This window comes from Carlito syrichta, unplaced genomic scaffold (genome assembly GCF_000164805.1).
Source record: "Carlito syrichta isolate Samal-C Ts95f unplaced genomic scaffold, Tarsius_syrichta-2.0.1 Scaffold308579, whole genome shotgun sequence".
In the NCBI taxonomy this organism is placed as follows: Eukaryota; Metazoa; Chordata; class Mammalia; order Primates; family Tarsiidae; genus Carlito; species Carlito syrichta.
In genome coordinates this window covers 359,968-373,098 of record NW_007252675.1, presented here as the reverse complement: position 1 = coordinate 373,098, position 13,131 = coordinate 359,968, and the positions used below count along the sequence as shown (strand labels likewise).

General features: G+C 55.3%; 1 protein-coding gene across 1 annotated transcript in view; it reads left to right on the top strand.

Annotated features, from left to right (window-relative positions):
- Positions 1-13,131, top strand: part of KCNQ4 (potassium voltage-gated channel subfamily Q member 4) — a 56,087-nt gene that overhangs the window by 36,462 nt on the left and 6,494 nt on the right. Inside the window, exons 8-11 of the mRNA XM_021716247.1 lie at positions 1,154-1,242; positions 2,982-3,143; positions 10,264-10,484; positions 12,098-12,197. Of these exons, the coding sequence (XP_021571922.1) occupies positions 1,154-1,242; positions 2,982-3,143; positions 10,264-10,484; positions 12,098-12,197 (572 nt within the window). The remainder of the gene's footprint in view (positions 1-1,153; positions 1,243-2,981; positions 3,144-10,263; positions 10,485-12,097; positions 12,198-13,131) is intronic.

Here is a 13,131-nt window from a genome sequence, read left to right as displayed (position 1 = left end):
GCAAGCAGGAAGTAAAAATATTCCTGTCTTAGGAGGGTGACTGGCTGGTCAGTGGTGGCAGCCCTTAAGGACAAGAGGCATCCAGAGTAGGGAAGCATCCAGGGTCTGGTTCTACTTTGTCCTGCCTAGCAGCTTCTATGACTCCCTGCCCTCGCTGATGACCACACACAGTCCCTCCCTGACTCTTCTCCCTATATGGAGGGAGGGGGCGGTCTTTCCTCTTGTCAGACCTTTGTCCCTCCTGCTGCAGAGGAAGCTCTGCAAGTTCATGGATGCTGAGGGGTTAGTAGGCGATGCACTTTCCTCTCCTCTCAGTTCTCCTATTCCCACGGGCAGTAGCAGGCAGCTGGGAAGGATGAATGAAATTATTAGTTGGAATAATTCACTCGGTCAACATTCATTCCCAAAATACCCATGTGTGCCAGACACAGTCTTTTTTTTTAAAATTTATATCAATATTTTTTATTTTGATATTGTGGGATACAGTTAAGGGTTAGGTATACAAATATGCTTCGTTCAGGCACCCTTGTTGATACGGGGTGTCTCCCCATCAGACACAGTCTTTGCACTGAGGATACAACGGTGTCTGAGACACAGCTTACAGTCCAGGGGAGAGAAAGACATTAATCAAATACACAATTAATATACTTGGTCAAAAGTGAAAAGGAAGATAACAGGAGTGCTTAACAGGGGAACCTGACATTAAGTGTCTACTGTGTACCAGTCTCTGAGCTTACCATTTAATATATATGTTCTTTATGCCTCATGACACCCTTTAGTTAAGTAGTATTACATTCATCTTACAGGTGAAGAAACTGAGGTTCTGAAGCTTTACTTAATTTGTCCACACTATTAAGGGGCAGAGCTGGGATTGGAAATTAATGTCTGCCTGACAACAAAACCCCAGCCCTTAAGCCCTGTTTTCTGAGTCCCCTGGCTCTGATGCTGGTCTGTTGTGACCCCTTGGGGAGGTCATTTCTCTCTAGGCCTTAATTTCTTGGCTGGCCTTGCCTGTGGCTATGGAATTGGAACTGGCTTCTGGTTCTGGGGAATCCTCAGCTGGTCCAAGGACTGGGTTCTTTCAGGGGCAGAGTCCTGGTGGGGGGCTGGGATCCTCACTGATGCTCCATTCTTCCACACCTCCATCCACCAGGCCGCATGGCGCCTGTACTCTACCGATACGAGCCGGGCCTACCTAACGGCCACCTGGTACTACTACGATAGTATTCTCCCATCCTTCAGGTAGGTCCTGCTGGGGGTGGGGGTGGGTGGGGGGCTAGCAGTAATGCCTCTTGAGGACAGGTGGCTGGGAGTCAGCCCTGGAGGGGGGAGGGGATGATGGCTCTCAAGGGAGCATCTCAGGCTGGCTCTGCAGATCCTGCGTAACTCAGAGTCTGGAGTGTCCTCTATCTCACTCTGCAGTGCCCAGGGAAGGGGTGGACCCTGGGCATAGGGCACTGGGGAAGTCCTGCCCCACAGCGGAGCCCCAGCTCCTGGAGTGCTGGCAGGATGCTTACCCATGGGTGATGCCCCCTGGGCAATGGTACAGCCAGCTCACCTCCCCTCAGTCTTGAGTGGGCAACAGCATTAACCCCTACCATCCTGGCATACTGTGGCTGGTTGGAGAAAGTGTGGAATGGGCAGGAGCATGTGCTCCAGACTTAGGTGCGTAGGCCCAACCTGAGCCCATGCGTGAATATGTTCTCACTTTTGCTGTGCCAGGCAGCAGCCTCAGAGCTCCAAAGTGGGTCTGCCCCACTGACCCAGGGTGGGCTAAGACTGCATAGGGGTGGCTCCACACAAGGGATTATTAATAGCATCATCAAGGTACATGTGGCCAGGTGCCTGGCCAGCCCTCGGGCAGGAATGGAGACCACGGAGCCCGGCTCAGTCCCGCAGCAGGCGGGCAGCAAGTGTGGCTGGGCCAGGATGCTGTGCTCAGCGCTTCTGCGGGTGCCTTTTTTGCCTCATTAGTTCTCCAAGAGCAGCTGTTGCGTGATCCCACTCGCCCCTGCACCTGGTTCCCTCCCTCCCCACTCCCTGCCTGCTCCAGGAGCTTCCCAGGGGAGGAGTGGGGGAGATGGGGCTGGGAAGGGGGGCTCCCAGCATCACACTGGTCCTCTCATCTCTCCACCTGGCAGAGGCAAGCTTCCATCTCAGAGGAAGAGATGGTGGATAGATTAGAAGAAGCCTCCTTTTCCAGGAGCAGCCTTGTGGACTCAAGACCTGGCATTCGAGAGTAGGGCTAGGGCTGCTTTGTTAGAAATATAATGTGTGAGAGGGGGAGGGAAGACACAGGGTGGGGGTGGCGGTGGGGTCTGGGTCCTCTGTAAGAGTCTAGCCTGGAGCTCTGGGTCCACTGGTCCTCCTGCTCTCTGGACCTCAATTTCCTCATCTACACAATGGGAAGGCAGACAGGGGAGAAGGGAGGCACTTCCCTTGGCTCATGGAACAGGAAATGGCCTGGAGAGTTAGGAAGAAGCTACAGTCCCAGATCCAGTCGCCAAGAGCCCAGCGCCAGGAGTGAATGCCAGAGGGGAAGGAAACTGGGCTAGCCACCTTTTCAAATCTCCCTCCTCAGCCTCAGGCTCCCTCAAAAATCCAGAGTCAGATTTGGAGGTCGAGGATCTCAGGGGTGTTGCAGGCAGGCACAGCTCCTCGTCCAGGCAGTCGACCTGGTGAGCAGAATAAGCTGGATTTGCACTCCCACTTGCTGCCTTGTATGGGTGCCCTCGAGTCATGCCCAGCCTTCACAGCCATACCTGGTATACTTGAGGATTCTCAGGAACTGGAAGTAGAGAGGGAGGGAGAGAGGAAGGCCAGTCTCTCCACTCTCCACCCTGTCCTGTTCTGGCCTGGTGCTGATGAGCACCTCCGGAGGGGCAGGGTCTGGCAGGGTCTGAGCTCAGGAGCTCAGTGCGCAATGGGTGAGGGGGGTGTGCCAGGGCCCTGCCTGCTGCTGATGGCGCCCTCTCCTGCAGAGAGCTGGCCCTCTTGTTTGAGCACGTGCAACGGGCCCGCAATGGGGGCCTACGGCCCCTGGAGGTGCGGCGGGCGCCAGTACCCGACGGAGCGCCCTCCCGTTACCCGCCCGTTGCCACCTGCCATCGGCCGGGCAGCACCTCCTTCTGCCCTGGGGAAAGGTAGGGACCCCTGGGGCCGCCACCACCTCTCCCTTCTCCTCCTTTTCTTCCATTCTCTGTCTCATCCTCTCTCAGACCTGCCTCCAGCCACCACGTGGGTGTGGGCCTCATCATGAGGCCTGGGTGGTTGTCGTTGGAGGGCCAGACAGGTATAGACTGAGGGCCTCTCTGGAGAGGCTAACCTGGACTCACCTTTTTGTCACCTGGGGCTCCAAGGACCTGAGTGGGAGAGATGTCCACACCACCCTTTCCCATCACCTCTCCATTCATGCCGTTGTCCTCTTTCTTTCTCTGTTTCCACATCCCCTTCACTCCTCCATCCTTGCACCCCCATCCCTCCCGGGAAGCTGGAGAGAGGAGGAGGCCGCTGGCCACAGGTGCTTACGGCTCAGGTAATCGTGGGCATCATTCTGGGGTGTGAGGGCAGGGAACCCCATCCTCTGACATGTGGCTCTAGAAGGGGCATGATACTGAACTCGCCTCTCGGGAACAAGATGCCAGCTGGAAAGAGAGCTCTGTGACTGAGATCGCTGTAGGGCCTGTATAAACTCAACCAGTGACTAATTCTCCTGTCCTGTGCAGCCCTTGTCCGCAGCTTTGCTAATCCCAGAGGGTCCTCCTGGGAGTCTTGTTCCCCCCCTACTGAGGTACACTTTGCCACTCCCCACAGTTTCTTTTCCCATCTCTCTGCTGGAGCTTTTGCGTATTGAAAGAGCAACGCATACCTCTTCTTGTAGGTGTTTACAAGTAGGGGCGTTCTGGACATATTGGGTAAGGGAAGCCCATCAACCTCCAGCATAGGAAGGTGACTGCCCTTGCAGAGGTTTAGCCGTGAGGCCACAGTTCAGCCCCCCTCCTTCCTCCTTTGTCCTTTACACATCTCTTTGTTTTGTGTCATCTTCACACATCATCCCTGAACCAGCCAGGCAGACCGCTGGGCCTTGAGCCTCAGTGTGATTCTGAGCTCCCGGCCTGGAGCAAGGGATGGGAGAAGGGGTGAGCCACTCAGTGATCTGGAGGAGGTGTGGTGGAAGCTTGCCTCTGCCACCTGATGCTGTGTGTCCTTGAGGAAGTCATCAAGTCACTCTGAACCTCTGTGCCCTGGCAGAAAATCAGTGATGTTTAGGCTGATGCTCCAAGTTCCTGGGCTTGAGGAGAAGTGTGAGTGCAGAGGATGCAGGGAGCAGCATCTCTTCCCTGTCCTCAGTGAGGGCACTTCTGCGCCAGGGGTTGTACAAGAAGTGGGTGGAGAGGGCAAGTCCTTCCAGGTCTGGGGTCGGGGGCAGGGAAAGCATGACCAGCCAGGCCAGGCTGGGCACTCCCTGGAAGAGTGGGGCCCACTCAGATTCTCTTTCACTGCCTGAAGGCCTTTTGCTGTTATCCTCATTCCTGCCAAACCACAGTTCATAGGCAGAAACTCAAAAGTTGTGGCATTCCAGCAACCCTACCCAGGACCTGAGCCAGGGCTCCCTGTACTTCCAGTTCACTCTTGTCTCCCTTTGCCTGAATAGGAAGGTGCTGAGAATGGAGGTTCACGTAGGGCCTGGCACCTGCACACCCCTAATAGCTTCTCTGGGTCCCTGAGGCTCCCCCATGACCCAGGAACAAATTACTGCTGAGGGCTTGGCCATCATTAACTTGCATCCATCTGCCCCAGAGGGTTTGCGTGTCTGGGACTCATGGCAATAGTAATGGAGTGTCCTTTCTTCCCAGGGGCCCCAGAGGGCTGAGCCATAACTCCTAGATCAGTCACTAGGTTCAGGCCAAATGGCCATAGCCTTCATTGTGGCTGTCCCAGCCCTATGGGGTGGGTACTGCAGCCAGGATGCCCCGCCCCAAATACATACATACACATACACAATCCTGGTTGGCCACACCCCCGGTGGTGCCCAGAGATGTCCCAGGCCAAACTTGTTTGCAGGAAGTAGAGCTAAAGGAGCAGGATTTCCTGGGGGATGTATTGCCAGGGTCAGCACCTCCCCTCACTGGGGCTTTGCAGTGAGTTTCTCAAAGCATGGTCTCCAGACCTTCTGCATCAGCATCCCATGGGGTGTTTGTTCAAAATGCAGATTCCCGGAGCTCTCCCCAAGCCCACAGGATCAGAATCTCTGGAGAAGAGGCACAGACTTCTGCATACCTAACACGCTCCCCAGGAGATCCTTATGCAAAGCGTGAGATCCTCTTCATTCTGGGGATGGGGCTGGAGGATGATCTAGGTGGGTTCTTCTCTCTCACCAGCCACAGGAGGCCGGCCCCATCCTGGCAGCTTCCCACATTCTGCGCACAGTCCCTTTCCCACTAACCTCTGTTCGTGTCTTGTTCTCAACTTTCCAGCCAGATGTTTAATAATAAACGGAGTTTCTTTCGGATCCACGCCAGCTGGAGACCGAGGTACCCCCTCGCCTGCTCCTCCGGTCCCCGCTCCTTGCCCCACTCAGTTCAGGGGCTGGAGAGAGGGACAGGATGGGCCAAAGACAAGGTGCATGTGCCTGCCGCCTGCCGTCTGCCTTGGGGCCCTACGAGCCCCTCGCCTTTCTGGGGATGCCTCTGCCACATCTGGGGCATGGGCCCAGTGTGCCAGGAGGGGCACTTGTGGGAGCCTTGGGGATGTGTGCTGGCTCTGCCACTGACCCCCTGGGTAATCTTGGCCAAGTTGCTTCCCTTCTTTGGACCTCAGTTTCCGATCTGTGGGATGGGCAGATTGAACTAGAGGCTCCCTGAGGGTCCTTCCCACTCTGACTTTTGCCAGGCCTTGGGTTTAGCTTCCTGTCTCCCTGCTACCCACCTAGTGACCTTGCAGATGCCTGAAGGAGCTGGGATTGGCACCTTCGCTGACGCTAGAGCCCTGGCTCTTTTAGCTGCATCTCCACCACATTCCTTGGTACCTGCTCTGTGCACTAGGGACGCAGTGATGAATAAAACATGGTCTCCGGAGAGGTGCAAAGAGTAATTGCAGTTCGGTGTGATGAATGCAGCAAGAGGAGGACGCAGAGGGGCTGTGGAGCCTGAGTCAGGCACGGAACCCAGGGAAGCCCTAAAAGGAGTGGGTGTCAGGGAGGACATTCTGGGCCGAGAAAGCAGCACTGACCCAGGCAAGGAGGTGAGAGAGAGCACACTGTTGGAAAAAGCAGTAGCCCAGTTTGGCCAGATGTGAGGTGGGACGTCAGAGCTGAGGTTGGGAACAGAGCTGAAAAACCCAAAAGCCCAGTGTGAGCTTCATCTTGTTGGCATGTCTGGCACCTTGGGCCCATGGAGTCCTGGACTTCCCAAAGGTGCCTTGGGAGCCTTGTGGGCTCTTGGGGGAAGAAGGTCTCAGAGATAGGAGGTGAGTGGCAGGGCTTTTGACCGCCCACATGTGCTTCTGCCGAGAGGCAGTCCTTCTTAGAAATGTGGATTCTGAGCCGGGCTCAGTGGCTCAGCCTGTAATCCCGCGCTTTGGGAGGCTCACTGAGGTGGGTGGATGGCCTGAGCACGCGGGTTTGAGACCTGCCTGGGCAACTTGGCGAGACCTCATCTCTACGATAAATCAAAAATCAGCTGGGCGTGGTAGCATGTGCCTGTAATTCCAGCTACTCGGAAGGCTGAGGCGGAAGGATCGCCGGAGCCCAGCAGGTCGAGGCTGCGGTGGCCAGGAGCGGCCACTGCACTCCAGTCTGGGTGACAGAGTGAGACTCCAACTCAAAAAAAAAAAAAAAAGATCTTATTACTTCAAGAAAATCACTTGAGGCCAGACTCCGTGGCTCAGCCTGTAATCCCAGCACTTTGGGAGGCCAAGGCGAGTGGGTTGCCTGAGCCTGTGGGTTCACAACCAGCCTGGGCAACTTGACGAGACCTCGTCTCTACAATAAACCAAAAATTAACTGGGCACGGTAGAACGCGCCTGTAGTTTCAGCTTCTTGGAAGGCTGAGGCGGAAGGATGGCTGGAGCCCAGCAGGTCATTGCTGGGGTGGCCGTGAGTGTGCCACTGCACTCCAGCCTGGGCGATGGAGTGAGACTCCAACTCAAAAAAACAAAACAAAACAAAACAAAATCACTTGGAAACCATAGCTATAGACTATAGTTTACAGCTATAGTGGGAACACACTGAAGGGTTGAGCTGAGGAGTCTTGGGGCAGACCTGCCCTTTTGCAAGCCTCCTTTGACCATGGGGGGCATGGATAGGAAGGGCATGGCCCCGGGCAGAGGCCAGTGGTGAGGCTATTTCTATAGGGTCTGAAGAGGGGCCGTGAGCAGTGTCAGAAGTGGTGGGTTGCCTCTGTTTCCCCCATGAGCCTTTGACAGGCAGATGATGAGTTCCCAAAGAAATTCCCTGTGGGGAAGTATGAGGAGTTAGGGCTGGCAGGACAGGCAGAGGCAGCCTGTGTCAGAGCGTGCCCTCCCAGCAGGGCAAACACAGCCAAGCCCACCCCATCCTTTTCCAGGCACCAATAGACGCTTAGACCAGAGTTTCTTGACTTCAGAGTTGGGTTGGATAATTCTTTGTGGTTGAGGCTATCACAGCACCCCTAACTTCTACCTACTAGATGCCAGGAGCACCCCCCAGTGTGACAATCAACAAAATGTCTCAAACATTGCCAAATGTCCCTTGGGGGGCATTACCTCATTTGAGACCCTTTTCTGGTTGCTTGTCCTGGAAAAATAACACAGTCCCTGAAGTCAGAGAAAACTGGGTTCCAGTTCATGCGCCATCCAATAAAAGCTCTGTGATCTTGGGCAAGTTGTTCCACCTCTTTCCATATTTCTAAAACAGAGATGGTAAAGACAGAGCCCCCCACATAGTGGCTGAGAGAACTGAAAGCACTAAGGCAGCCCAATGGGACCTGCATGTTCTCAGGAGCCTGGGAAGGGAAAGAGCTTTTTGGTGCCCACTGTGTGCCAGGTTTCTTTCCACTGTCTTTGAGCTTTTAGGCTCAGAGAGGCTGATACAAGCCTTTTTCTGGGTCCTGCCCAAATTGCTGGGATCCAGGGTCACTCTTGGGAAAACAATGCCTTCTTGCATTACGGAGGAGCCTAGGGCCTCTGGCTGGCTGGAAAGTTACAGAACCCCACAGACCAGGCCAGAAGCTCCCTCAACCATCACAGAAGCAGAGCTGGAAAGGAACTTTTCAAGGCCTCTAGTGCAAGCCCCCAGACCCCTTCCTCCAAAAGTCCTGCTGAATGCAAGCCTAGCCTTGCTTGCACCCTTGTCATGACAGGGAGGCCCCCCCTTCCCCAGAATGCCATCGCAGCCGTATGTGCTGGGTGCAGTGATGCAGAGTTCCAGGCTCTTGGCTGAAGGGTCAGGGCCTTTTCGACTCTCCTCTCTTCCTCTCCCACTTGGAGGAGTGGAGGACAGGGCAGGGGTTGCACGGACGGGGAGGTGGGGGGTGGAGGGTGCTTGCCAGCATGAGGAGAGCCCGCAGGAATGGCTCTGCAGAGGAAAGTTTGGGAGAGCCAGCCTCAAACTTTGGTTGGAATCTTTGGGATGTGTCGATGGGATCCTGGGCCAGCAAAGAGCATGCTGGATGCTGGGAACCGTCCCTGTCCTTCCCTTCTGATATCCTCAGGGCTCCCATCCTTGACCAATATCCTCTCCCCTCTGGGCAGAGGCCCCACTCCTAAGGATGGCCCTGCATCCTGGCCACCTTCCCGAAGGTGCCCCTGGTTTCGAGATCTCCCTCACCTCAGCACCTTGGCTCTCCCCCCTCCACCCCATGCCCAGGGCATGGGGGACCCCAGCTCCCACCCAGCACCGAAACCAGAATCTCTCCTCTGCTCAGCCCTTGATCTGAAAGCCTCCGAGAGTAGGTGACACAGTCTTCTCTCCCAACCCCTGCCCCACCGTGGTCCTCCAAGGCTGGCTGGTGCTCTCTTGATCTGGGACCCCAGACATTTGGGGTGGGGGCCCCCCCGTGACAAATCACAGGAGGGGAGGCAGTGGTGATGCCACAGGGTATAGATGGAGGATGTCTGCATAGGTCCTGCCTAAACAGAAATAACACGATCCCCGAACCTCTTGGACACAGAGTTACTCTACCCAAACCAGACCTGTACTGGGGACCCTGAGGTCTCCCCACACCTGTCCCCCTCCAAGGTGTGGGGGATTTGGTGGGGCATGGGGTGCAGGAAGGGAGTCCAAGCGCACATACAGACACGTGTTTTCACATGCACACAGACACATGCAGTGTTGTGGAACTGAGAACTCAGCAGGCAGTGTAGGGGATAGATCTTTGAGGGAGGGATCAAGACCACATGGGCAGGAGGTCAGGCGAGGTGGGCAGAGCTATAAGTAGGGGACATCATAGAAGAAACAGGCTGTCAACTATAGACCCTCCTGGGAGTGCAGGGACCAGGCATGTCCTGGGCATACATGTGGGTCCAACAGCCAGACCCATGGGACCAGGGCCCTTAGGCCATCACACTGCACACCTTCTGGGGCACCACTGCACAGACGTCTGTGTGATGGAGACCATATGTGCAGTGCACTGCCTGCACAACTGTCCCAGGTCTACAGCCCTGACCTGACCAGTGGGATCAGATTGCTGTAGCAGTAGAGAATGAAGGAAAGTACAGATTGACATGTGTACACACATGCCAGCACATGTGTACACACCGGTGTCTGCATACTCACACTGTCATGCACACACACACACTTGACTCCACACAGCCCGCCACTGTGTACAGTGAGGACTGGAGGCCTGCCTCAGTGTGCATGGCCAGGTGAGCTTTTCTGACCCTCCGTAGACTGTCTGTGCCCAAAGGGTCGCCACCTCCACTGTTCATCCACCCACCTGGGCCAGGCCCAGCTCCCTCGTCCTCCTGTCTCTTACTCCCTTCTTGGATTTCTGTCACTCCTTCCACTCTGACATCTGTCTCCTGTGTACCCTGTATCTGTCTGGGCAATGAGGGGTGGGAGGTGGGGGTGGGGAGGGGATCTGGTCCGACTGACCCTGAATCTGCTGCTTGTAGGAGTCAGGGCCCCCCTCACAGCACTCTTGTCCCATCCCAGGAAGTCTTTGCTTGGGGGGGGAATCAAGAGCCAATAACCACCCCAAGTCCTAAGTCAGCTGTGTCCCCACTTAGCCCCTGCCGCCAGCTCTGGCTAACTAGGTTCTCTCCCCAACCCGCCTGCCCCGCCAGCAGCCGGATGGGCATCAAAGACCGCATCCGCATGGGCAGCTCCCAGCGGCGGACAGGTCCTTCCAAGCAGCACCTGGCGCCTCCACCAATGCCCACCTCCCCGAGCAGCGAGCAGGTGGGTGAAGCCACCAGCCCTACCAAGGTGCAGAAGAGTTGGAGTTTCAATGACCGCACCCGCTTCCGGGCCTCTCTGAGACTTAAACCTCGCACCTCTGCTGAAGGTGAGCTCCCAGGGGTCTGGGGTCCAGGACCGGCTGAGGGGGGAAAGGCAGGGACAGTCTCCGTGCTGCAACTGTTTGACCGTCTTTGAGCACTGATCTTCTGCTTTGTAAAATGGGCATGGTAATGCTTGCTTTGTTGTAAAACGGGCATCCGACTGCATGGCTGGGCCCCCTCCCTCCAAGGCCAACAGGCCTTCCTGTCCCTATCTTCCATTCTTGTCTATTCACCCCTACCTTTCCCCACCCTCAAATGGAGGGTGGCATTTTGTAGTGGTTAAGAGCACAGGCTTTGAAGCCAGGCTGCCTGGGTTTGAATCCTGGCTCTGTCACTTATCTTGGGCAACTGACTTTATCTCTCTGGGCCTCATTCTCCTCATCTGTAAAATGGGGATGATAATAGTATCTGCTTCCTAGAATTATTGTGAAGATTCAATGAGATGATCCATGGAAGGTGAGCAGAAGACTTGGGGATATCGTACGTGCTCAACAAAAGCTAGCTGGGTATAGATGTACTTTGGAAGAAGCAGGCATCCTACTTGGTGAGCCTCGCCTGTACAACCTCACACTGGATTGCCCCATTTACTTTTCCCAGTGACCCTGGGAAGGGGTTCTGCTTTCATCTCCATTCTGCAGCTCATGAGTGGCAGAGCTGCTCCTTCAAGCAGGTCTGTCCAGCTCCAACGTCCATGTTCTCAGTCTGCCCCTCTCCACCCAACCCAGCCTGTGGAAATGAGACTGTGGGTCTTGTGGGGGTCACTTTTATGCATTTTAGTTCTGCTTGAGACTTGCACTGTGATTTAGGCAAGATATTGCTCCTTCTGTGCCTCAGTGTCTTCTTCTAGAAGATGAGAGGGTTGGACCAAGCCCCTTGGAAGACTTCTCCTATCTTGGACATGCTTTAGGCCTCTGGGTGGGGAAAGGTGGGGGTGAAGAGACAAGAATGGAAGATAGGGACAGGAAGCCCTTTTGGCCTTGGAGGGAGGGGGCCCAGCCATGCTGTCTCTGTCTGTGCTGTGTGGCTGACAACTTATAGTTTCTTGTACCCCACAAACCAGTCTTTGGGAGGTGCTGACCCATAGATGCCCAGGCACAGCTGGTGGCTGGGACATCCCTCCCCTGTCCTGGAAGCTCTCTGGTCTCCTGCCCTTGCTCCCCCTGCCCTTGCTCCTATGGGGCAAGGATAGTATCACCCCTCTGTGCAGCCTCAGAAAAGCTGCTTCTCTCATCTGGGGAAGAAGGACTTGCTTTAGGAGTCGTCCCCAGTAGCAGAGCTGGTGTGGAAGGATAAGAATTTGTTCAACAAATTTGCCCCAGGCCAGACCAGCTGTGCCCCAAGGCAGCTTCTGCTCACCTGGGCATCAGGGACGTGTTTACCCTGACCGGCCACTGGGGCAGGTGGGCCTGCAGCTAACTAGGGTTTTCCATTCTGGGTAGGACAGTGAGGGGCAGCAGCCAGGAAGGTAGGAGCCTGGTCTGCCTTGTGTATCAAGGAAGATCTGGGCCCTCCCTGGGCCTGTCTTCCTGTTGGTACCTCTAATGGTGGTCTGGCATATGTGTGTGTGGGGGGGGAGTGCCACTTCTGTGGGCCACTTGGGCCATCCCTGTCTTTTCAGAGGCCCCCTCAGAGGAAGTAGCAGAGGAGAAGAGCTTCCAGTGTGAGCTCACAGTGGAAGACGTCATGCCCGCGGTGAAGACGGTCATCCGCTCTGTCAGGTGAGACAGGCCTAAGGTGACCACCCCTGCCCCATCTGCCACCCACTGCTGCTCCCCATCTGTGCCTGCCCTCATGGCCAGGCCTGGCCTCGCTCCCAGAGTGCCAGCTGCTGCCTGCCTGGAGTGCGGGTGGGCGGGGAGGTGGCATCTGGCTCCCAGCAGGGTTTACTTCGGCTCCTCATGTCTAGAGGGCCTGGCTCCATCATGGCCCCTTTCCTCACACATGGTGTGTCCTCTTGGTCACTCCACTCTGCCCCTCCACTCCTCTTCCCTTTCTTGGGCTCCTCACTTGTGTCAGGTGCTCTTCTCTTAATTTTTCTCTCTCCCTAGCTATGTTTCTGTGTCTGCCTGTCTCTCCCAGTGTCTCTTATATGCTCCTTCCCTGCATCTCTGTCTTGGTCTCATTTTCCTTTGTCTCTGTATCTCAGACTCTCTCCTTGGCTGTCGTGGCCTCAGTCTGTCTGTTTGCCCCAGGACTTCCTCTAGAGGAGTGTTTTACAAACCACAGGTCAAGACAGTTTGAAATCAACTTAATGGGCTCAATCAGCATTAAAAAAAAAAAAAAAAAAAAAAAGAAAATATCAGAGGACAGCAGAGCATCGTGTCTCATGCCTGTAATCCCAATACTTTGGGAGGCCAAGGCAGGAGGATTGCTTGAGGCCAGGAGTTCCAGACCAGCCTGAGTGACAAAGTCTCTACAAAAAATAAAATAATTAGCTGGGCACAGTGGCATACCCCTGTAGTCCCATCTACTCGGGAGGCTGAAGCAGGAGAATCGCTTAAGCCCAGGAGTTTGAGAATGCAATGAACTATGATTGTGCCACTGCACTCCAGCCTGTGCAACTGAGTAAGACTCTGTCTCTAAAAAGAAAAGAAAAAGCCGGGCTCAGTGGCTCAGCCTGTAATCCCAGCACTTTGGGAGGCTGAGGTGAGT